Source organism: Pristiophorus japonicus, chromosome 8 (assembly GCF_044704955.1).
Source record: "Pristiophorus japonicus isolate sPriJap1 chromosome 8, sPriJap1.hap1, whole genome shotgun sequence".
Lineage (NCBI taxonomy): Eukaryota > Metazoa > Chordata > Chondrichthyes > Pristiophoridae > Pristiophorus > Pristiophorus japonicus.
Window position 1 is genome coordinate 179829637 of NC_091984.1, and position 26764 is coordinate 179856400.

Here is a 26764-nt window from a genome sequence, read left to right on the forward strand (position 1 = left end):
CCAGTTCCACCAACTCTTTCTTCCTAATCTGCAAAGGACAATGTTTCCTAAAATTCACATCAAATCATGTCCCTTTCACATTTTATATGCATGAAAGATTGAACTTGACTCTGAAGTGTCAGCCTTGGCTCAGTGGTAGCATTCTCACCTCTGAGGCAGAAGGTTGCGGATTCAAGTCCCGCTCTAGAGACTTGAATACATAATCTAGGCTGACACTTGTGTGCAGTACTGATGGAGTGCTGTACTGTCAAAGATGCGGCCCCTTCAGATGCTTAGTCAAGAACCCGTCTGCCCTCTCAGGAGGACGTTAAAGATCCCACGGCAAATATTCGAGGAAGAGCAAGGGAGTTCTCCCTGGCCAACATTTATCCTTCAAACAACACTAAAGCAGATTATCTAGTTATTTAACTCACTGGTGCTTGTGGGACTTTGCTGTGCACAAATTGGCTGCTGCATTTCACAACATATCAAAAGTGACTACATTCAAAAGTACTTGATTGGCGATAAAATACTTTGGGCTGCTCTGACGTGAAAGGCACTATATAAATGCAAGTTCTTTCTTTCTAGCTCTTTTTTATACTTGCGGCTTGCTTTCATTCTGTACTGTTAGCAGTTGCCAGTCACAGAATACAGAAGCGATAGTTTAAAACATCCCTAAACAAAACTAAGTGACAAAGAGCAACCATCTCAATGTCACCCATGAAAGAAATCTCCAACCAAATATGGGAATTTGGGGAAGTTCTGTTAATTCTCAAAATGGCATCAAGTCTATAGTTAGTGAGTCAAACATGCAGAACGGAACATCAGCAGCTTGTATATCCAACCACCTCTTCAAGCCCCACCCACCCTGTCCCAATCCTGGTCTCTCTCAGAGGTCAGAGAAAGGAGTGAACAGTATGACGTGGGCCTGAAAAGGGGATGGAAATGAACATGCATAGCTGATAGGAATAGACTGAGGTACAACCAATGCAGTCATATGTTGCTAGGAAGCTGACTGTCTACAAATAATGATATTGTTCCAGGACTGTGACAATTGTTCTTTTATCAGCATGTATACAGAAGGACTGGGATGACCTCCATTCCAATCATGCACTAAGTAAATGATATTTCTACACAAGACCACTTCGCATCATTCTTGGTGCAATGAAATAACAATCTACATTTATATAGCACCTCTAACATATTAAAAAAAAATCCCAGGGTATTTGACAAATGGAAATCGGTGTAAATAAATGTTGAGCCAGAGAGAGAGAGATTAAGGAGGAGACCAAAAGACATGGAAGAGGATAGAGAAATGCAACTTATCTAAGAAGGCAGTTTCAGAGAGTGCAGCCAAAGTGAAAATTAGGGAAAGCACGCAAAGGGCCAGAATCAGAGGGTGCTTTTAGGAACATGAAGTCAGTCTGGGACAGTGAGGATAGAGGTGATGTGCAAGGGAGAAAACAACTAATGCAGAACAAAATATGGGCAGCTGCATTTTGCACAATTTGGTGTTTGTGGAGGGTGAAGGTCGAGAGGCTAGATTGGAGTGTACTTAAATAATTGAGTCGCTGTGACAACAGCATGGATTAGGCTGAAGTACATTGGGGAATTAAGAGCGTCTTGGATGACTAGGGTGTGGAATTAAAAGCTGAGCTCAAGGTCAAACAGGATACCAAGATTATGTACTGTTTAGTTCAGTCCGAATGAGTGGCCGGGAAAGGAAATGGAATTAGTCGCAGGAGAATTTATATTTTGCAATCTTTAATTAAAGATAAAATGACTAAATATCTGGATGAAGAGAAGATAATTAAAAGCAGCCAAAACAGATTTCAGAAAGGAAGACTGTGCTTGCCAAGCCTGATAAAGCTCTTTGAGGAGACGGCAGACATGGTGCACATGGACTTTCAGGAAGCCTTTGTCAAGATACCACTCCGAAACTACGGGGCAAGATTAGAGGGTATGGAATTGGGAGAGGATAGCTAATTGGATTATAAACTGTTTAGAAGGGAGGAACGAGAGAGTAGGGGTTAAGGGCAGTTTCGCAAAGTGGTTGGAAGTGTGCAGCAGTGTCCCAATGGGTACTGTTCTGGCATCTCTATTGTTCACTGTGTACATCAATGACTTGGATACAAGGCTAGAGGGAATAGTGTCCAATTTTTAATTTAATATTAGATTACGAGGTATACTAAAATAGGAGGCATAATAAATAATACTGGTGACCAAAGGAAGCTATAATTGTTAAGATAATCGAATGGGCAAAAAAGTGACAGATGGAAAACTCAAGGTCATTAAATGATAGGTGCTATATTTTGATTAAATAAAATGAAAGTAATAATTATACTTTGAATGGAAGAATGCTAGGTGTTAGGGTAGAGCAGAGGTGCTTGGGGGTTCAGGTTCACAAGATATTGGTCTAGATTTTGCATTGAAAATAACAGCGAGACTAACAGCGCTTACCGTTATTCAGGAGTAAATTGGAAATCAACTTCCAGAATCCGTATATGCGCAGTTAAATGCGGAAATCAGGAGATTGCTGCCCGATTTGCCCTGTTCCTCCACAAGCTTCGCTATACCGGGACCTTGCTGAGAGACTTGGCATTAAAACACATGAAGGGTATGAAGCTGCTGCACTTAGCCAAAAGTTATCCAGCAAACACAACTGAAAAGGTTAGAGCTGGTGCATTTTTATGGCGTGATAAGTCTTAATTACCACCAAACAACCTTTCTAGCCCTGAAAATTTAATTTTACAAGTATGGAGTCTCATTCCTTCAGAATTTAATTATTGTTGGAGAAATATAAATATAAAAAATTTAAAGAATTTTTTTTTCTGACTCTTATCTCCCTCTCTCTCTCAATCCCAACTTTCTTTCCTTCACTTTATTTTGCTTTATGTACATGATTTTTACAACAAATACTCTAATGTATACTTCCTGGTCTACACTCTGTGTCTCAGATGAGGCTTCTTCAATCTGATTGAAGAGCCACGCTATTGCTTGGCCTGCTCTCACACACTGCAGATCCCTGGTAGAGGGAACTGCAATGGATCAGACGCCCGATGACAGCAAGTTGCCAGTCAAAATCCCACAAAAAGTCTGTAAGCGAAGTGAACAGCAAGGCCCGTTCCTTCGATGCTGACTGCAATATCTCAGCCATTAAAAGCAGCACTTCAAGTAGATAATACCATAAAAACGGTTAATGGAATATTGGGTTTTATCACAAAAGATCTGGATTTAAAGGTGTATGTATATACACAATCTTGGTAAGACCAGAGTTTGAGTATTGTTTGTAGTTTTGGATATCACACAATAGAAGGATATTGATGCAATAAAGAGGTTATAGCGCAGATTCACTGGTATTCTGCCTGGTGTGAGGAAATACAAATACGAACAAAGACTTGAAAATTGGGGTTGCTGTTGTTAAAACAGAGGGAATTAAGGTGTGATTTAATAGAGATGTTTAAAATTATGATGGGATGGGACAGAGTAGATAGAAGGAGACTGTTTTCAATGATTGACGGGTTGAGAATAAGGTGGCATAGATACAAGAATAAACGTTGGAGCACAGGTGAATTTATTTTCTACAAGGGGTTTGCAAGGCTGTGGAATGCACGACTGGAATTAGTGATTGAAACATCAAACATGTCAATAATTAAGAATAAGTTTCTTGGCCTTCATGATGATCCTGGAATGGTAAGCAGTTTCGCCTCAAGACAGCAAGGTATGTTCATACTTGACATGGTCGAGCCAGATTCAGTGATGGATGACCAGACCAGATGTGTGCCAGGTACATTTAAGGTTACGGCTCTCTGATTTGATGGAATGCAGATAGGGATTATTGCAGGGTGAAAGGCGTGAATGATAGAGATGGTAAGCGATTTGGAAGGTACAATAATGTTAAAGCCAGAAGTGTGGGAACAGTTAAGCAGATGTTGTTGGGGGGGTGGGGGGGGAAGTCAGACAAGAGGAATTGGGAGGGTCTGAAATTGAATTAATGACGGAGCTACCAGAGTTCTTCCATGGGTAGATGGTGAGGGTAGTGCGAGTAAGGAAAGCTATGGCGCTTTAGGTGGGGAGGGAGACACGGAAGTAGTAGTGGAAGATAGCCTTTTCAGTGATGGTGATATTGGGGTGGAGAGACCATGAGAAATGTGGAAGTCAAGTGAGTGGCTGTGGATATGGGTAGGCAAGTTTGAGAGAAAAATGAGACCAAGCAAGAACAGAGAAGTTGTGTTAGGGGTGTTTAGGTATAGGTGGAAATCAGCAAGGATGAAGAGAGCTCCAGTTTAGAGGCTAAGAAAAGACAAATTGGTGAGGAAGTTGACATGGGTCTTAGGAACAGGTCAAGGATTTTGAATAAGAGGCAGGAGGGATGGAACTTGGTGAGGTGTTTTGCGTAGAGGATGCCAGAGGAGCCGGGAGAGGCCATGGTGTGATTTGGTAATGAGGCCCACGCTTGCACGGCAACAGTTGGGTGGGTATAGACAAATCGGGAGGCTTTGGTGAGGGGGAAGCAATCACTACCCGTAAGCTATGTTTTAGGTAGTACCGGGATGTGATGATAAAGTTGTGCATGGCATGGATCTTATTCAAAGAAGCAGCAAATGTTCTGGAGAGTGAAGTAGTAATGGTTGCATTGCCACAGGTTTGAGAGGGGGAATGGAAGAGGTAAGAGGAGACTAAAAATGTTAACATAGAAACATAGAAACATAGAAAATAGGTGCAGGAGTAGGCCATTCGGCCCTTCTAGCCTGCACCGCCATTCAATGAGTTCATGGCTGAACATTCAACTTCAGTACCCCATTCCTGCTTTCTCGCCATACCCCTTGATCCCCCTAGCAGTAAGGACCTCATCCAACTCCTTTTTGAATATATTTAGTGAATTGGCCTCAACAACTTTCTGTGGTAGAGAATTCCACAGGTTCACCACTCTCTGGGTGAAGAAGTTCCTCCGCATCTCGGTCCTAAATGGCTTACCCCTTATCCTTAGACTGTGACCCCTGGTTCTGGACTTCCCCAACATTGGGAACATTCTTCCTGCATCTAACCTGTCTAACCCCGTCAGAATTTTATATGTTTCTATGAGGTCCCCTCTCATTCTTCTGAACTCCAGTGAATACAAGCCCAGTTGATCCAGTCTTTCTTGATAGGTCAGTCCCGCCATCCCGGGAATCAGTCTGGTGAACCTTCGCTGCACTCCCTCAATAGCAAGAATGTCCTTCCTCAGGTTAGGAGACCAAAACTGTACACAATACTCCAGGTGTGGCCTCACCAATGCCCTGTACAACTGTAGCAACACCTCCCTGCCCCTGTACTCAAATCCCCTTGCTATGAAGGCCAACATGCCATTTGCTTTCTTAACCGCCTGCTGCACCTGCATGCCAACCTTCAATGACTGATGTACCATGACACCCAGGTCTCTTTGCACCTCCCCTTTTCCTAATCTGTCACCATTCAGATAATAGTCTGTCTCTCTGTTTTTACCACCAAAGTGGATAACCTCACATTTATCCACATTATACTTCATCTGCCATGCATTTGCCCACTCACCTAACCTATCCAAGTCGCTCTGCAGCCTCACATCATCCTCCTCGCAGCTCACACTGCCACCCAACTTAGTGTCATCCGCAAATTTGGAGATACTACATTTAATCCCCTCATCTAAATCATTAATGTACAGTATAAACAGCTGGGGCCCCAGCACAGAACCTTGCGGTACCCCACTAGTCACTGCCTGCCATTCTGAAAAGTACCCATTTACTCCTACTCTTTGCTTCCTGTCTGACAACCAGTTCTCAATCCATGTCAGTACACTACCCCCAATCCCATGTGCTCTAACTTTGCACATCAATCTCTTAACTCCTAAGACTGAGCAAAATTCTCATCAGGAGGGAAAATGGGAGCGGAGAGAGAGAAGGCTCAGTGATAGTGACAAGAGAGAGGAATAGAATAGGAAAGCAAAGCCCTGAAGAAGAAGGGCGAGGAGAACGGAAGCATGGCCAGCTGAAAATTTGAGCAAGGGAGGCGACAGTATGGACAATGATGGCTGGAAAATGAAGAATGGAGAGATTGGGGCTCAGATCCAGAGCAGCAGGCAAAATGGAGAAAGGGGAAACCTTAGATCATATGGGTTAACAGTGAAGATGTAGGCATGACATGCAGGGAACTTAGAGTTGTTCTGATAGGAGAGGACGAACATGCATTTCAAGCTTCCTGCACTAACAGTACCATGACTTTATGACAGACTGTGGGAGAAACTGGTAACAATGACAGGTTTAATGATTAATAAGAGGTATCCAGAACACATTATAAATATCTGAGGTAGCCATTTCAAGGCTGTAACCCAACTCCAGAGTTCAAAGGGCATTCACAAAGTACTTTTATCATGATACCTGAACCTCTCGTTTCAATTACAGCCTGTAACTCATTCTCTACCATCCATTATTATATTTGGTTCACTCAGTAGAACAAAGGAAAACATTATTCAACTAAAATGAAAGGTTGAAAAACAGTTTTGTTTCATCGTTGATTCCTCTCTGATGTTGATGAAAAATTGAAGTGGACATAGCAGAATTAAACCACACATTAAGACCATTCTCCACATAGTGTTATCATTAGTATTTCAGTAAAACACAATGATACACTAGTAAAATATTAATACGATGTCCACTTGAACTATGTGAAACATCCAGCAGTACAATTGCAGATTTTGTCCTTCCAGCCCAGGACTTTGGCTAGAGGGAACATTCTGAGCTGTATAAATCTACGGTGAAATACCATTGCTTGCAGGTTTATCATTGGAGGTAGTAGTGACAGGAGAACGATCGAGTGAGTTGATTGCCCCAGTTTTGGAATCCATGAGTTATTCACAGTTGGTGCCAAAGGTGAGGGTGGAGGAGTGAGGTTGGAGTAGGCAGCTGACAGTGGAGAACATGAGGTTGTCTTTACCATCCAGGGTGATTCTGGAATAAGACTTGGTTTCAGAGAGGGAGAGATGGTACTGCTTGAGGTGCTCAAATCAAATCTGGCATTAAGATGGTCAGAACAGCCAGGTGCCAATTGTGCTCAAGTCTGTAGCCTTCAGATTTAGGGATGAAAAGGGGTTTGCCAAGAGAGCTGGAGCGAATGATTGAGAGAAATTTGGTGGGAATGTGGTCATCAGAAACAGAGATGAGACAGCTGTTGAGCAAGTCAACTGAGGCAGTGAAGTTATGGTGGACAGTGGATCTGAGGAGGGGGGCCTGGAGAGTGGTTTTTCCTAAAAAAAACAGCCTTGACCCCTCTGTCCTTACAAACTACCACTCCATTTCCAATCTCTCTCTCTCTTCTCCAAATTCCTTGAACATGTTGCAACCTCCCAAATCCACACCAATCTTTCTAATAACTCCATTTGCATTTCTCTATCAGGTTTCCACTCCTGCTACAGCCCTAATCCAAGTTATAAATGGCATCCTCTATGACTGTGACTTTGGTACATTATCCCTTCTCGTCCTCCTAAACCTCTCTGCAGCCTTTGATATGGTCGCCACAACAGCCGCCGTCCAGTTCAGTGGGCCTAACCTCGCATACTTCCACTCTTATCGATCCGATCATAGCCAGAGCATTTGCAGCAATGGTTTCACTTCCCACCTCTGCACCATTACCTCGAGTCCTCCAAGGATCTACCCTTGGCCTACTCCTCGTCCTCACTTATATACTGCTCTTTGATGACATTATCCGAAGACATATGGTCAGCTTCCATTTGTTTGTTGATGACACCCAGCTCTACTCATCCACCACCACTCTTGTCCCCTTCACTGCTTCAGTGTTATCAAACTGTTTGTCCGACATCCAGTCTTGGATGTCCACAGTTTCCGCCAGCTAAACATTTCTAAGACCAAACACTTCATCTTCGACCATCACCACAAATTCCGTGCCCTTGTCACCGATTCCATTCCCCTTCCCAGCCGCGGTCTCAGGGTGAACCAGACTGATCGCAACCTTGGCATCCTATTGGACAATTGCCCTAAGGTTCCAACCTCCCCATTAATAAGACCACCTATTTCAAACGCTACCAACAGACTCTTCCCATCCTCAGTCCATCTGTCACTGAATGTTCATTCATGCCTTTGCCACCTCTAGACTCGACTATTGCAATGTTCTACTGGATAGCTCCCATCATCCAGACTGTGCAAACTTCAGCTCATCCAAAATTCTGCTGCCCATATTCTATCTAACACCATCCCACTCATCCATCACCCCTGTTCTTGCTGATCATTGTCTCATTGTTCCCAAATGTTTCAAATGCTAAATTATCTTTGTATTTAAATCCTTTCATGGCCTTGCCCCTTCTCTTCTCATCCAGCCCTCCGCTCACCCCTCCCTCCTGGATCTCCATTCCCCCGAATGTGACCTCTTGTGCACCCCAACCATTGTCGGCCGTGCCTTGAGCCACCTTGGCCTCACACTCTGAAATTCCCTCCCTAAACCTCTTGGTCTCTCCTCCCTAAAATCCATCTCTCCATCCAAGATCTTGGTCAGCCCTCCTAGTATTTCCTTCTTTGACTTGGCTTTAATTCTTTGTTTATGCTTCTGTGAAGCGCCTTGGGATATATTTTCCATGTTAAGCGCGTTATCTAAATGAAAGTTGTTCAATATTCTGCAACTCCATACAGTTAAGTAGATAGTAACCCTTACCCTGGTTAACAACCAGGAACTCTGCATAGCAAGTAATCTTTAGCTTGCCTAATTAACAAGAACTCTGTATAGTTATACACAGACATACTATTACAGTGGTTTCCACATTGAAAGCTTCAATACATTTCACTGTGACTCACGAGAGAAAACCTGGAATGAAGGTGTAACCAATTTCTTTCTTGATCAGTCATGTCTATAGAAGTGAGCTCACCACTGTATATCTGATTCAAGTTTTATTCTGTTGACATAAAAGTCCATGGGCACCATAAAGGGCATGTTTGGATTGTGTTATTGCAAATATTATAATGTCCACATGCAGGCTGTTCTCACCCTCAGTATGTTACATAAACAGCTGCATTCCATCTCTTATCAAAAATCAAATTTTACACACTGCCAAGTGAACCACACCCATAGCAGTTTCCATAGCTGCACTCCAAATCTATGGAGGTGCATACTAAAAAAGCTGAGTTGTCACAGAAACAGAAACTGAGGTTAGGGGTAAAAGAGACTTAACAGGTTTATGCTGATTGGCACAGTTTCTATGGGTAACAACATAGATCCTGTTTGTATGGAGATTTTGGTCTGCAAGGCCATTTTTGTTCTTTCTCTGTTACTGTATATGCACTGCTCGTCAATACATGCAGGGCATATTAGGCAAGTGAATGTATCCTGAGGCCCCAGGGGAGAGGCAGAGAGAGAATGGGAAAAGCACGCGAGTGCACAAGACAAATATATCCACGCATACGAGACAAATAGAAAAGACACAGTAACAGAGAAAGAACAAAAATGGCTTTGGAGACCAAAATCTCCATACAAACAGGATATATGTTGTTACCCATAGAAACTGTGCCAATCAACATAAACCTGTTAAGTCTCTTTTACCCCTAACCTCAGTTTCTGTGACAACTCAGCTTTTTTAGTATGCATCTCCAAGGATTGTTTAAAGAAATATAACCCAGCCGAATTCATTTCAGCTGTTTAATCTATGTTACCATTGTTCTCACGTGTTCAACTGCCTGATCTTGGTAACAATTGTCATAATTTATCAGATGAAAAGGTAATAGTTTCGAAGTTTAAGAACTCAGGGACATGTCTCACCATGAGCTTAAATTTGTGGTATCCATACATGTTGACAACCAAGACCACTATCACAAAAATCAAATACAAACCACAAGAAACATTTAAAACAGAGCTCTGCTCTCCCATTCACCAAGCTCACACATTCTAGTGATGGAACGCTGCCCTCTACAACAGTTCTAGTGGTGGGGCAATGCTCACATTCAGAGAGGCTGATTCCTCAACCTTGAATCATAAACAGGGATAGAGAGAACAGAAATCCTAGATAAATAAAACATCGGATTGCAGCAAGAAAGCAAACAGATACTATTCAGCATCAACCGGTGGAGGGAGTCATTCGCATTCCAGGCATTTTGTGGTTATGTGGGGTAACTGCTTTGTCTAATAAAATATAGCATAAAATATGAAAATATATACATTAGGAAAAGAAATGAACAGGATGTTTTCACACAGCTGCTGCCAGCTCACTTAGAATGACACTCACATGGGCAGGAAATTGCACATTGATGAGAATCTAACCAGAGAGAAAATACCAAAAAATGAGACAGGTCAAAAAAAACAAACCCTGTGGCATTTTTTATGATGTATTTTTTCCAACTTTGAAGTACAATATCAGATGCATAGTAACCGAGTCACAACTGTACAATGACTTCTGTTTAGATCTCCGGACTTTCAGACAGCACTTGCATTGGACAAGTGGCAATGAAGATTGTTACAGCCACTGTAACATGTTATGGGCAGTCCTCCACTACAGTATATTCTGCAGTAAAATACAGCTTGCATGATTACTATCTGGAAGAAACGTAGAGTTATAGGATAGCTGCCAACAGGCAATTGAACCACCCGTCCTGACCTGGCTGAGTGAAATGTATCTTGGGCAGTAACAATCTGTATTCAGTCTGAGGTCTGCTGTCCTCATAACTTGTATTTGAAGTTGTCACTGAAGAGGAAAGCAGTCCTGTATTAGTATTAAATGACTTCATTTCTCAAACCATCCGGAGAGACACCAACAAAACTACTGGTCAGCAGCTCTAAAATTCATGAGCCTGGCTCTGAGGAAATAGTTTTGATAAGTTAAGAGGCTCATGTGTAGCTTCAGCTAACCCCCTATCCTTACTTTTAATCGCTATTTACAGCTGCATGAAGATAGCCCCTTGTGTTGAGAGAGAGAGAGAGAAGGACTGACTCTCTACCCTCAGCCAACAAGCAAAGCCAGTGCGACTGAACACTGCTCCAATTCAGAATAAGGGCCAATACTTCAAAACCTCAAGACACAAGTAAGAAGTTGCACCATTGAATTATCAAACACAGGTACAGATGCTGTTTTCAGCTTGCTACACACACAATTTTTGGGGGGAGTGGGAGGGGGTTAGTGGTGGGGAGAGAATAGGAAGGGAAGGAGGAAAATCCAAAACATTTGCAGAATTTAAAATTTTATTGCTGTGGATTCCTAAGTGCTACTGATAGTCATATGGCACCCACAGAAGAAGCGATCATGAACTGCATCACAGCTCACCTTATGATGCAGCTGGGGATTGCAAATAATGAACATTAAGGCCTCAGTTATAAATGCCAGTAGCAGGTCTCGCACACGAGGACTATTTTCCAGATGTACACGGGCAGCTCACAAATGACAGGTAGTTCGTTTTGACGACTGAGACGGAAAGTTTCAATGCACCACCCTGGCCTTTCATTCTGTTTCTAAGTCAATATTTTGCCATCTTTTGAGGGGTCTCATTTTTAGTAAGCTAACTACTACAGTATTGTCAGAAAGGCAAAAAGTGGATAGTTGTGCAGGTTTACAACACATCCAACATACAGGAAACTGTCCTTTAAAAAGAAAGTGTGTTCCCCACCTTGTTTTGCAACTTGTCACCGAGAGAATTACACATAATACAAAACCATATCCTCTGTCTTATGACTGAACACATTTTGCCTCCACTTCCAATATTCCTCATCAGGAAAAATGGAGAACTGGATAGTAATTTGTCCATTTTACTCAGATCTGCCTGTTTTTCCAGCCATCAATTATTCAAAAGGCAACTTGCCTCGAGTAAACATTAGGATCCCACAGCAGCACTTCTATCAGAGCTCTCCACTGTCCCATGCACAGCTTTATTACTGCGAGAGGACAGATGGTGATTGGTAGCTGTGAAGAAACAGGCTTTTGTCGGAGAGGGAATACTATAAAAGGCAAAGTGGGCATTGTGTGACTTTAAACACAGCCAGCTCATCCTATGAACAAGTTTCATGCTACAATAGATTCTTGATTTTCATAAGAAGTTTTCCAAGACAGCAGCAGACTGGGATCTCATCCAAGTTCACCATCCCCAAGACAGCTAGATGAAGTGCAGCTGTGATTAGTTGAGGTTTGCTGGTCAGTACATTTTTTCTAAATCACTCCACTACTGATACAAATCTTCAAGTATTCACTCCCAGCTCATTCGAGCACACATTGAGCCAGGCTGTAGGCTACTAGGTCCTATTATGAAGTACCGATCTCAGAACTGCATTTCCCCACTCCCAAGCACACAATGCCCCAATTTCAGCCAGTAAGCTCCAGCTGAAGGTAAACACTTCCAACCTGGTAACGCCTTGTTGAAACTCCTCCACTATGTGCTAGAGACAAGTACCCTCCCAGACACCTTAAAGGTAGCCTTCGTCACATTAATATACATAAGAAAGTTAAGGATCCCACAAAATGCTCATGATATAAACCTATATCTCTCCTCAATGCTGACTAAAATATTGGTCAAGATTTTGGTCTCCAGATTCGATGCAGTCATAGTGGGCTGGTCCACACAAAATAAACAGAATCCATCAGCCTCTCGAGGGATAGCAGTAAATGAGTATGCAATGTGAGTCACCACTGCAATAGCACCAATATGCCTTGGTAGTCTCCCAGGATACACAAAAGACACTGAACTGGGTGGAGTAGAAACTTCTCTTTGCAACACTCAAGAAAATGGCCTTTAGTAACACATTCAAGAAGTGTATTACAATCGTGTACCCACATTCACAATGTGCACCAATGGCCTCAGTTCCTCAGACAAAACATTATGTTCCCCAAATGTCTCCCATCTCCCCTCCATTTTGCCTAGGGCACAATCACTGGCAACATGTATCAGAGTGAACCCAGCCATCCATGATACAGGCAGAAGGGATCCAACACAAAATAAGACTGTACGCTGATTACATACCAGTAGGCGTAAGCAACCCAACCACTTCTCTTGCTAGCATCTTTCAAAGCATCCTGAAAAATCCAGGTGCAAACTCAGCTACTCGAAAGCAAAAGGCATGTCCCTCACATAGGATGTCCTCGTACAAATATGGGAATCTTATCTCTTCCTAAAGGGTCCAGTATTAAATACCTGGGTGTACATGTAACACGAAAACTAACCATGCTGTACAAAATGGAATTTTGGCTTGCCCACAACTAACCAATATACACAGCAACTCAACTTGGTGGAACTACCTGATTATATCACTCCTGGCTAGGATGAATACAATCAAGATGAATATCTTCCCCTGCCACCTCTACCCATTAGATGTTAAACTTCTCAATTCCCCCTCACCCCCAAAATGGTCAACCATCTCTTTTTCTTTGATAGTGATGCGAGAGATCAGGAACTCAGCAGTGTGCAGAAAGTCACAGGCACAAAATCAGTGCCATTGCTCCATGCTGCTGCTCACTCCAGTATTACTGCACCATTTGTTGGTTCTTTCACACACATGATGACTGTCTCTTTAAAGAGCAGAAAAGTTGCACTGTGCAGCCGTGTTATGATTTTGTTTAAGGTACTCAGCAATTCCACGAAGTGTGCCAGGGTTTACTTTGCAAGTCAACTTCTTCCCATCAATGACATCGTTCACACAATCCTATGCTGCCAGAGGTAACTCCTGCTGAAAACAAAACACAGCAAGCCTAAGGCATGGCTTAAAATTCAAATGTGCAATTTGAAATAGTTTCAAAATGTTATAGGATTAAAGCATTGCAATTTGGTACATTAAAGGGTTTATTTTTTTACATATGTGACAGTAATAAGTGATTGTTGAATTTTATACAATGGGTGGCAAATATCTCTGCATGGATGTTCAGATTTTGTTCTATGTAATCTGTTTCTAGGTCCATCTGGTGCACCTGCAGCTTCATTCCTTTCAAAGGGTTGGGCAATAAATACAGTCTTGCCAACAACACACACTTCCAAGAACAAATTAAAAATAAACACATCATACCTTAAAGAATAGCCTCAGAGGCATGACATGTCTGTAGCAGGGGGAAGATCCCTTTGTGCAGGCTGGTTAACAGAGCAAAGAACTGGGAAGTTAACAGATAATTCACTAGTTGTGCCAAATATCTAATAAAGTAAATGTGAACAAATGAAAAAGTAACAAAAATACCAATGAGGAATAAATAACCAGCAGAAAACCGAGCAATCAAGTCTCTCAATTTTTTTTCAACGGTATAATCCATAAACCAATTAGTGTCCCAATCCCAAGCAAATCACTTGAATAATTTATTCAGTTTTCAATTGCCTTTTGCACACCAGTCCATGTATGCATACAAATAACAAAGATAAATTACTAGATTACCCATAAAACTGACCTTTTACTGTTTGAATTGCTTGCAAAAAATGTTCACTATTCCTGCCATTCTGTCTGAGGCTTTAGTTATAAATGTAATCTGGGGCTTGGATAGTGGGGGACTTCCAGCTGCTACAGACAAATGCTGTGCGAGAAAGACAGATGCATTATGGAATCTGCAGATTTATCATTGCTCCTGTGGAACCAGGGTATTCCGTGTCATAAGGCAGAAAAACACCAGGGAGTTACAGTATTTCTGAGAGCAAGAGAGATGCATAATGAAAGTTGTAACTTTCACCAGCTTTTCTGAAACTGAAATACCCAGAATGTACTGAGACGACCAGGCAGAATATTTACAAACAACCATGATTTAGGAGTTAAAAAAAAGTTTCAGCACTTTATATAGATTAAGGCATTAAATACAAACCTTTGAGCAAACCGTATTCTTTTCATCTCTGAGGAGGCTGATGTTTGCAACAGGGCCAAAGGGAGATGCTTAAGAGGCACTTTGATGCTGGCCTCAGACGCTGCGGCTGAAATCGTTTAGTTATCCAAGTTCAGACTACAGTGAATGATTACCTGTTCAGATACTGGTCACTGGAGTGTCAACAGTGGAAGAAACTTTTCTGGGCAATGTTTAATGACAGCTTCAGCAAAAACCTACAAAATCCACTGTAGGACCAAGGAGAGAGAATGCATGCTTTAGAACTGTGTATATGACTGTGGAGAAAAACAGAAGTGGAGGAAGGAGGGAAGGGCAAACAAACAAATAAAGTACTTGCATCTTATCAAATACTGAAAATCCATTATGGAGCTAAAAAAAGATTGTGTGAACAAAGGGAGACTTTTTGTGGTGGGATTTAAAGAAGAATTTGCTTGCATCATTAGCAAGTTATGTAACGTAGCAGGCAAATAACGTTACAAATATATCTTTGATACCTGTATCCTTCAGTCTCAGTGAAGTGTATAATATTTTTACCTTACATCAATCATGTGTTCTATCAATTTGCTGTATTAGAGTGATAGGCAAACTGCTGTCATGTTTATGCTGCAGTGATACTGTTGTGACTATCAGAAACCGCACTCCAGGTCGGAGACTGCCCATGAGCAACACCATGAGAGATTTCACTCTTAAGAGCATAAATGACATTAAATTTATTTTTTGAAAGAAAGAGAGGCAGAAAGAATAATCAAATGAGAATTTTAAATGTATGTATTTTTATTGTGAACGTTCGTCTCTGTGATGATATGGTATATTAATAAATTCAAGCTCCAAATAAAAGAATCAAATACAAAATCCGTTTGGACCACTCAGCCCAAATATGCTCCTTACAACAATTCCCACTGGTCTGGACTGCCCACTATGTCTGACCACCACTTCTGCTGAAATAGCTTACTAACTGCAAACTAGGAATCGATCCTAGAACTTTCAGAACTCTATGACTCAGTACCACACCAAAGTACCTTGTTTGTCTACCCACAGCTAGTGAAATGATTCACCTTTTAAAAAAAATTGAGAAAGACTGGCATTTATATAGTGCCTTTCACAACCACCGGATGTCGCAAAGCATTTTACAGGTAACGAAGTACTTTTTGGAGTGTAGTCACTGTGGTAAAGTGGGAAATGCGGCAGCCAATTTGCGCACAGCAAATTCCCACAAACAGCAATGTGATAATGACCAGATAATCTGTTTTCGTTATGTTGATTTGAAGGAGAAATATTGGCCAGGACACTGGGGATAACTCCCCTGTTCTTCTTCAAAATAGTGCTATGGGATCTTCTACATTCACCTGAGAGAGCAGACGGGAGCTCTGTTTAATACCCGACAGTGTAGCACTCCCTCAGCAGTGCACTGGAGTGTCAGCCTAGATTTATGTACTCTGGAGTGGGACTTGAATTCACAACCTTCTGACTCAGAGGCAAGCGTGCTCACCCACTGAGCTACAGCCGATACTAGAATGAAATAGTGAATTGGTAAGAAGGTATAGGTAGAAATACTCTTCAAATAACTAGCCTTAACTTTGTACACATGCCTTTATTTCCATCATCCCAATCTAACTTAAATAATCCATGTGTGTGTACATTGTATACAAATTCCAAAGTGCAGAATCATGCATCACCTGAAGCTTTTCTCCAATAAGAACTATCTTCAACCAGTTTAAAATGTGAAATCATCTTTGTTGTGTATGGAGAAAGAGTCAGACTGAACACTGTGAGCTCAAAGTAAAGTGTGACCGTAGTCTTTTATGGCAGGTCTCCAGAGTGCCTCTCCAACCTGTGAAGCCTCCTTCAATACCTGTGCTCCCAAGGGATCCCATAATCCAAGGGATGACTCCAGGGGATGAGCCCTCTGGTGGCTGTAGAGAGTAAATACAAGTCCACATATATAACAATCTTCATCACTTTTCTCTAAATACTCTTTGACACATCAATGTCCCTTTGGCTGGTATGGTGCCCAAAACTGTGAACAGTATGCCAAATATTACCTTGCCAATAGGTTATTTAAGGTTAAATTAACCTCTATTCCTTTCTTAAGCTTTCCTGATGTAATTTGTGGAGTCTAGTCTGTACATGCCCTAGAATAGCTGTATTGGTTTTAAAATAAACCAGCTATAGTTTTCTGGGGTTAGGCAATGTCTATGAATATGGCTTTTTCCTTTCTTGTCATGGCCCACACAAGGTTAAAACCAGGTTCATTTAAAGAAAATAGCCTAGGCAGTTGCTGCACTGCAGCCTCAGAACAGATGATTATATCGGCTATAATTATTAGAGCGCCATGCATAATACAAGTCTTAAATTGCAAATCTGTTTATTTGTTTGCTTTGTTTAGTGTGTTGAAACTGCTGCTACTGGATTGTTTAAGTGCGTATTATTCATAGATGGGGCAACATCTCACACTTAGTCCAAGTTGTTAGGGACAGGTTATTTTGTTCCCAGAAAGGATCCAAGTCACTTAATTCAAAAACAAGTTAACATGTACATCTTTTTAAAGTATATGTTTGACTGGCAGCTCTAGTTGAGCTTGAGATACATTCTTAATTTCCTTTGTTCCAGTGTATCTTCAAAAGGATTTTGAAAGTATATCTCAGGCTGACATGCTTCAAGTCAACAGTCCTTCTGAAGCCATCAGCCATCATGAAAAGTTAGCAGTTAACTAGCACATAATGTTACGATCATGGATCTTGCTTCAGATCCAATTTTAATTGAGTGAATTAAAACACAACTGTTATTCTATTTACAGTCTAAGGAGGGAAGAGTTAAAGCTATATATTGCAATCTACTGTTTATCCTTTAAAGCTGATAAATCAAAGCTGATAAATCTGGTTGCTGATTCTTAGCTTAAACCATGGTCTGACAGAGTGTTTATTCTACAGCTTTCCAAAGTTAAAGAAATCACATGAAGACATGTAATATATCCAGTGAGCCAAAATACAATTTCTGTTTGATCCTTGGGCTTGCTAGAAGTACCCAAGTATTAGGCAGGTACAGTCACATTCCAGTTTACAGGGACTGGCAGCTTGCTTACAGGTGCTATGTACTGTGGTGCTGAACCAGAGGAACATATCCCAAGTAAAGCCTAAAAATGTAACAGGCACCCATGAATCAGCCTATTAACCCAAAAGGCTGGGTCTCCAGGAAGCAGATAATATACAGGTATTGTTAAAACAAAGATATTTTCCAAAATGGTCGTTGGAGAAGCATTCTGTACAAAAACTATGCCTCCTGAGCCATACCTTTTTTTTTTAAGGTGAATGCCCAGATATTATAGTCCGATTTTCCTTTTTCCACTTTTAACAGGCAGCCCTCCATTGTGCCCGTATCTTTGCTCCACCTTAAGTTTAACTGCATCAAATCCTGTCGATCTTAACCTCTGTGCTCTTTCCAAGATCCCTTTGACGACTATGACTACTGCCGTTACTTTTTCACATGCCTCCACTATTCCCTTGATTATTGCCCGCCCCACCGTGAAGTTATTATTTGGGGGCCTATAAACTACGCCGACCAGTGACTTTTTCCCCTTACTATCTCTAATCTCCACCCACAATGATTCAACATTTTGTTCATTAGAGCCAATATCGTCTCTCACAACTGTCCTGATATCATCCTTTATTAACAGAGCTACCCCACCTCCTTTCCCTTCTTGTCTATCTTTCCGAATCGTCAGATAACTCCTGTATGTTTAATTCCCAGTTTTGGCCACCCTGCAACCATGTTTCTGTAATGGCCACCAAATCATACCCATTTGTAATGATTTGTGCCGTCAACTCATTTACTTTATTTCAAATGCTGCGTGCGTTTAGGTAGAGCGTTTTAATCCTAGTTTTTAAACCATGATTTCTAGTTTTGACCCCTCCTGCAGCCCCTTTATATTCAGTGGCCCTTTTTGTTTTTTGCCTTGGGATTCTCTGCCCTCCACTTTTACTCATCTCCTTTCTGTCTTTTGCTTTTGTCTCCTTTTTGTTTCCCTCTGTCTCCCTGCATTGGTTCCCATCCCCCTGCCATATTAGTTTAACTCCTCCCCAACAACACTAGCAAACACTCCCCCGAGGACATTGGTTCCGGTCCTACCCAGGTGCAGACAGTCCGGTTGTACTGGTCCCACCTCCCCCAGAACCTGTTCCAATGCCCCAGGAATTTGAATCCCTCCCTGCTGCACCACTGCTCAAGCCACATATTCATCTGCGCTATCCTGCGATTCCTACTCTGACTAGCACGTGGCACTGGTAGCAATCCCGAGATTACTACTTTTGAGGTCCTAAGTTTTAATTTAGCTCCTAGCTCCTTAAATTCGTCTCATAGGACCTCATCCCTTTTTTTACCTATGTCATTGGTACTAATGTGCACCACGACAACTGGCTGTTCTCCCTCTCTTTTTAGAATGTCCTGCACCCGCTCAGAGACATCCTTGACCCTTGCACCAGGGAGGCAACATACCATCCTGGAGTCTCGGTTGCGGCCGCAGAAACGCCTATCTATTCCCCTTACATTTGAATCCCCTATCACGATCGCTCTCCCACTCTTTTTCCTGCCCTCCTGTGGAACAGAGCCAGCCACGGTGCCATGAACTTGGCTGCTGCTGCCCTCCCCTGGTGAGTCATCCCCCTCAACAGTACTCAAAGCAGTGTATCTGTTTTGCAGGGGGATGACCGCAGGGGACCCCTGCACTATCTTCCTTGCACTGCTCTTCCTGCTGGTCTTCCATTCCCTAGCTGGCTGTGGACCCTTCACCTGCGGTAAGACCAACTCTCGCTACACGTGCTACTCACGCCATTCTCAGCATCGTGAATGCTCCAGAGTGAATCCACCCTCAGCTCCAATTCCGCAACACGTCAGTCAGGAGCTGGAGGCAGATACACTTCCCGCAGATGTAGTCGTCAGGGACACCGGAAGTGTCCCTGAGTTCCCACATGGTACAGGAGGAGCATATCACGTGACCGAGCTCTCCTGCCATGACTTAACCCTTAGATACACTTAAATTGGCAACAACAATGTTAACAGGTTACTTACTGATATAAAAAAGAAAAAGAAAAGCTACTCACCAATCACCAGCCAATCACTTACCCCCTTGGCTGTGACGTCACCTTTTGATTTCTTTTTTGCCTTCTCTCCCCGCTGCAGCTGCACCAGCCTCTCCACGCACCTGGGCCTTTATAGGCCGCTCCGACACCACGCACTCCCGCCTCTCGGGGATTTTAACCTACATATCGATTGGTCAACTCAAATCGCACGGGGTAGCCTGGAGGAGGAATTCATAGAATACATACGGGATTGTTTCTTAGAACAGTATGTAATAGAACCTACAAGGGAGCAAGCTATCTTAGATCTGGTCCTGTGTAATGAGACAGGAAAAATAAACGATCTCCTAGTAAAAGATCCTCTCGGAATGAGTGATCACAGTATGGTTGAATTTGTAATACAGATTGACGGTGAGGAAGTTGTGTCAGAAACGAGCGTACTATGCTTAAACAAAGGGGACTACAGTGGGATGAGGGCAGAGTTGGCTAAGGTAGACTGGAGACACAGTCTAAACCGTGGCACAATTGAGGAACAGTGGAGGACTTTTAAGGAGCTCTTTCACAGTGCGCAACAAAAATATATTCCAGTGAAAAAGAAGGGTGGTAAGAGAAGGGATAACCAGCCGTGGATAAGCAAGGAAATAAAGGAGAGTATCAAATCAAAGACCAATGCGTATAAGGTGGCCAAGGTTAGTGGGAAACTAGAAGATTGGGAAAATTTTAAACAACAGCAAAGAATGACTAAAAAAGCAATAAAGAAAGGAAAGATAGATTACGAAGGTAAACTTGTGCAAAACATAAAAACAGATAGTAAAAGCTTTTACAGATATATAAAACGGATAAGAGTGACTAAAGTAAATGTTGGTCCCTTAGAAGATGAGAAGGGGGATTTAATAATGGGAAATGTGGAAATAGCTGAGACCTTAAAAAATTATTTTGCTTCGGTTTTCACAGTGGAAGACACAAAAACTACACCAAAAGTTGCTGGTCACAGGAATGTGGGAAGAGAGGACCTTGAGACAATCACCATCACTAGGGAGGTAGTGCTGGACAGGCTAATGGGACTCAAGGTTGACAAGTCCCCTGGTCCTGATGAAATGCATCCCAGAGTATTAAAAGAGATGGCGAAAGTTATAGCAGATGCGTTCGTTATAATCTACCAAAATTCTCTGGACTCTGGGGAAGTACCAGCGGATTGGAAAGCAGCTAATGTAACGCCTCTGTTTAAAAAAGGGGGCAAACAAAAGGCAGGTAACTATAGGCCGGTTAGTTTAACATCTGTAGTGGGGAAAATGCTTGACACTATCATTAAGGAAGAAATAGCGGGACATCTAGATAGGAATAGTGCAATCAAGCAGACGCAGCATGGATTCATGAAGGGGAAATCATGTCGAACTAATTTATTGGAATTCTTTGAGGATATAACGAGCATGGTGGATAGAGGTGTACCGATGGATGTGGTGTATTTAGATTTCCAAAAGGCATTCGATAAGGTGCCACACAAAAGGTTACTGCAGAAGATAGAGGTACGCGGAGTCAGAGGAAATGTATTAGCATGGATAGAGAATTGGCTAGCGAACAGAAAGCAGAGAGTCGGGATAAATGGGTCCTTTTCAGGGTGGAAATCGGTGGTTAGTGGTGTGCCACAGGGATCGGTGCTGGGACCATAACTGTTTACAATATACATAGATGACCTGGAAGAGGGGACAGAGTGTAGTGTAACACAATTTGCAGATGACACTAAGATTAGTGGGAAAGCGGGTTGTGTAGAGGACACAGAGAGGCTGCAAAGAGATTTGGATCGGTTAAGCGAATGGGGTAAGGTTTGGCAGATGGAATACAATGTCGGAAAGTGTGAGGTCATCCACCTTGGGAAAAAACACAGTAAAAGGGAATATTATTTGAATGGGGAGAAATTACAACATGCTGAGGTGCAGAGGGTCCTGGGGGTCCTTGTGCATGAATCCCAAAAAGTTAGTTTGCAGATGCAGCAGGTAATCAGGAAGGCGAATGGAATGTTGGCCTTCATTGCGAGAGGGATGGAGTATAAAAGCAGGGAGGTTCTGCTGCAACGTACAGGGTATTGGTAAGGCCACACCTGGAGTACTGCGTGCAGTATTGGTCACCTTACTTAAGGAAGGATATACTGGCTTTGGAGGGGGTACAGAGACGATTCACTCGGCTGATTCCGGAGATGAGGGGGTTACCTTATGGTGATAGATTGAGTAGACTGGGTCTTTTCTCGTTGGAGTTCAGAAGGATGAGGGGTGATCTTATAGAAACATTTAAAATAATGAAAGGGATAGACAAGATAGAGGCGGAGAGGTTGTTTCCACTGGTCGGGGAGACTCGAACTAGGGGGCACAGCCTCAAAATACGGGGGAGCCAATTTAAAACCGAGTTGAGAAGGAATTTCTTCTCCCAGAGGGTTGTGAATCTGTGGAATTCTCTGCCCAAGGAAGCAGTTGAGGCTAGCTCATTGAATGTATTCAAGTCACAGATCGATAGATTTTTAACCAATAAGGGAATGAAGGGTTACAGGGAGCGGGCGGGTAAGTGGAGCGGAGTCCACGGCTAGATCAGCCATGATCTTATTGAATGGCGGAGCAGGCTAGAGGGGCTAGATGGCCGACTCCTGTTCCTAATTCTTATGTTCTTATGTTATGTACTATCAAGATTCTCTACACTGGTTACCTGGCCTTAAAGCTTGGTGCCATCAACAGAGTTTTGAATGTTACAAGTACTCTTTTCCATATAATTCACAAATGGTATAAATAGCAGGGAAGTCAGTAGAGATGCCAGTGGAATTCAAATTGCCACTAATCCCCCACACTGAGCTTTGCCAAGTTATCATCTCCTGCATTCTATTGCCAAGTCAATTTTCAATCTAGGCAACTAATCTGCTGTTAAATCTTTCTTTTAAATTCTTAGATGTAGAATTTTATCCAATAGTCCTGAAAATCTAAGTAAATAATATCCATTGAAAATCCCTTGTCCACTAATTTAGTTTGCCTCCTCATGGAATGTCAGAATATTTGTGAAGGGTTACCTATTGCTTCTAAGTCTATCCCGACTACTCCTTTGCACCATTTAGATGAACACTCATTCCCATCCCACAAAATGCAGAAACAAGCTGCTGAGTCATGAGGTTGTGGATTCAAGCACACAATCTCAGTTGACTTTCAGTACAGTCTTCTTCTTCGGCGGTCCCTCGTATCGTGAATGACTTGCTTCCACACCAAAAAGGGATGAGTTCACAGATGTTTCAATGAGGGACCTGATATTCCAGTCCCGAACTACATATTGAAGGGTGGCAGATGCCTGTGCGTGGATTTTTTTAACGTGTGGTGGCCGTTGCACACTAGCCACACACGGGCTTGACAGAGCTAGGTCTTGGTCCAGTGGCAAGGATTAATCAAGACGACTGGAGACCAGCTCTGCTGCACGGACCTAGTGCGTACACATATAGCAGTGTGGGCTGGCCCGTGCTGCCCCTGGGCCCTCGCCTGTTCTGGGCCCCGAACTCATGCCTCTCCTGGGCCCCGATCACGTCACTCTACAATCTCTCGCTACTCCTTCACCCTGACCTCGGCACCCCTCTGCTGCTTGCCGCTCTCCTGTTGTACCTGCTCGCGCTCCAATCAGCGACCTGGATTTTGGTGATGACCAATCCAGTCGCTCTCCTCCAAGTTGTCGCCCTCCTGAACCGGCTCGCGCTGTACCTTGTAGTGATACCTTTTAGTGCCTCCACACCTCCGCTCCTTTTATCGCCCCGACCTGCTGCAGATGGTTCCTCGCAGGCCGGGGCCTCTCTGCAATCAGAGATGTGGACTATATACAGCAGACACCTCAAAACGTTGCCTACGCAAGATTCTGCAAATCCATTGGCAGGATAGATACACCAACTTCAGTGTTCTCACTCAGGTCAACATCCCCAGCATCGAAGCATTGACCACGCTCGATCAAGGCAATGAATGGATACATTTTATATTATTGTGAAATATGTATTTAAATTTTGTTTAAAACCTTAGTTTGGACATTCGAATTGTCGGTTACTTATTTAAAAAAAAGAGGAAGGGTCAGAGATGTATAAATGAGAGGTGAGATGTCAAATGTTATTTGTCAGGTAGACATTAAAGATATCATGGCACTACTTGAAAAGGCAGAATGTTGCCAGTGTGTCATTGCACACATTCCTCATTCAACCAACAGTACCAGAAACAGATTAACTGGTTATTCATCTCATTGCTATTTGTGGGACCCAGCTATGTGTTAAATGCCTGCTGCATTTGCCTTTACAACAGCACTTCTGAGTAAAACTTCTGAAAGTCTAAGTCACTCTTCCTTGACATTCTTCCCCTTGACAATGTTAGATTAGTAATTCCCTCATTTCACAACGCATCCATTCTCTGAATATTGGGAGTGTACAGATCTCGGATACAATCCTTCCATTTATGGAGGCCCTAAACTATTAATCATAGTCTTGCTCATTTTCTTAAAGATTCCTATGGAGTATCCCTGTTGGTCCAGATACATGCAGACAAATAATACTGAGCTGCTTCCTAACAGTCTTTTCTGACCTCCACATAAATTATAGCCAGTCTGACTAGATTTGAGACTTGTCTGGAGTCCTCATTCACAAAGACTAATGTAAAGAATTGATTTAACACAACTGCCACATCCTCATTCCACCATAATATTTCGATTCAACTTATCTGCTATCTATTCTGTATGTCAGGAAACTTACAGTACTTTGTTCCCTCTTATTTATCAAGTATCTACTTCTAGCCTAATCTTTCCAATGCTTATTTTAATTATTCTCATTAGACTTTTGATTTAGCCTCAATGTAAAGACACTTCTCCTGCTAAATCTCTCATATTTAATCTTATTCTAGACTTCTCAATCACTGGAAACAGTTTCTGTCTACCCTGTCTTATCCCCTAATAATACACTTCTATAAAATCATCCCTCAATATTCTCTCCACTGAAACCAGCCCCAATTTCTGAAACCTTTGTTCGCATTTGTATTTCCTCATACCAGAAAGCATGCTAGTGAATCTGTGCTGTATCTTTTCTATTACCTCAACATGTTTCCGATAGTGTGGAGGCCAAAATTGTACAAAGAATGCAAACTGTGGTGTTACTAAACTTTCATATAGATTCACCATTATATCTCAATTTTAATTCATCACAAATAGCTCTAGTTTAGTTTGACTGAAGATTTCAACAATAGTTAAGATAAACGTGACTTGAACTTACTGCCTAATAGTACAGTATATGTGGTGGAATGCCACAGAGAAGCAAAACAACATTTTTAATATCCACTTCAGTCACACCTTAGATCAGCTATAAACAGCATAGATCGAGGGAATGGAGAAATTTGAAGCATGTATTTTACCACCTAACTGACTGATTTACCAAGTGGCAAATATATTTATAATGTGACCAAATTGCTTTGAGCTTTAAACACGCATTGTTCCCAGCAAACACATAGTTATGATGCAAAATCAAGGTACTCAACTTATTTCCTCATTGTACTGTGCAAACCGTTATAGCTTTCAAAATAAACCCAGTGTCTCCCGATATCTAAATTGTGTGTGCAATACCTGATGCAATACTGAGCTATACAGACTAGGAATAGCCCTAGGCCCTGATCCCTGGTGTATTATGAGTAGCACTAAGGATGTTACAATTGGCCACAAATACCACTGGGCTAACGGGGAGCTAATGCATATTGGGTGAAAATAGGATCAGGCTTCGTTGCGATTCCCCCAATGCAAAATACCCTGCTGACACTTGTCAGTGCTGGGGGCTTGAACTGCAGTCCTCAAAGCCTGGCTATCTTGCCCTTGACATCAAGTCCTATTTGCATTTATCTCTTATTTGTTAGTTTATGCCGAATGTTCTGGGCCTGGAGAGTTGGAAAGGACTATTTTTAAGCACTGTTGCCTCATTGATGGTAAAAAAAAAGTGCAAAGATCTGTTAGTCTTAGCAAGTTAAGATAAGTGCTAATTAAAGGAGATGTAGATTTTGAACTTTGTATGTGGCCCCTTGGTACACACCTGTGTGGCACACAAATAAAAGTTTGAACACCCCTGGTCAAGGTTCACAAATGGAGTATGGGGACTTGAGCAAGGCACACGAAGATTGGCAGAGCCTGCAGAACCTTACCGCTGCATAAATTAGGACCCTCTGGAGGAAAGGGGGAAATTTAGAGGGATTAAATTCAGTTAGGTCCTTCCCCCACACTCTCCAATGTTAAGGTTAATGCTTGAAATAAATGGCAACACAAACGTGAATCTGTTTTGATCTGTATAAAGATCTCCCAGGAAAGTCACAGATGCATTGAAAGCAGTTATATGAGGGACAGAAGACCAATACCCTTTGTGCTAGTCAATACCCTATTTGCATAACTTATTCAGGAGCTGGGCCAAGTTTAATTCCTGCTGCTCAGTCGCATGGATTGTCTCAGCCAATTCCCTGAAGAGTACATTTTTATAGCGTGCTTCAGCACTAGATTAAAACTCCCTCCGCGAGATATATTCACACTGTAAATGGAAACATTCTATAACTAACAGTTTGTGAAGAAACACAAGTGTAAAGGATGTTCCAGGCCCCACAGTTACTGCCGACATATTATCAATGTAAAGTTGGGGGTGAGGGGGACAGACAGTGAGCTAGAAATATAATCAAGCTCCACAAATTATTACATTAGCTGGTTACTAACTTTGTCAATAAAATTACCTTTTTCTTTAATTTTTCCAAGATGGTCAACAGAATTTCAAAGAGAGTGTAATGATGGATCAATATTTTGTGCTATAAAGTCACACTCAAAAGCATACGAGTTGGGACTTACCTAAGCGAGTGATTTGAAATTGAGAAGTCAAAAAAATCCAGTGTAAGGAAGGCAGAAAGGACACAAAAACTTA

General features: G+C 42.1%; 1 protein-coding gene across 8 annotated transcripts in view; it reads right to left on the bottom strand.

The window, feature by feature from the left end:
• Positions 1 to 26764, bottom strand: part of LOC139268845 (paxillin-like) — a 138817-nt gene that overhangs the window by 61632 nt on the left and 50421 nt on the right. For 4 of the 8 annotated variants that reach the window (XM_070887608.1, XM_070887607.1, XM_070887606.1 and 1 more), the window contains exons 2-3: positions 19858 to 20054; positions 16438 to 16674 (exon numbers count right to left, since the gene is read on the bottom strand). The exons of 2 other annotated variants lie outside the window; for them this stretch is intronic. In XM_070887608.1, the coding sequence (XP_070743709.1) occupies positions 16438 to 16492 (55 nt within the window). In that variant the 5' untranslated portion in view covers positions 16493 to 16674; positions 19858 to 20054. Of the gene's footprint in view, positions 1 to 13307; positions 13332 to 16437; positions 16675 to 19857; positions 20055 to 26764 lie in introns of those variants that run through there. 2 more of the 8 variants (XM_070887609.1, XM_070887603.1) reach the window with 2 other exon arrangements.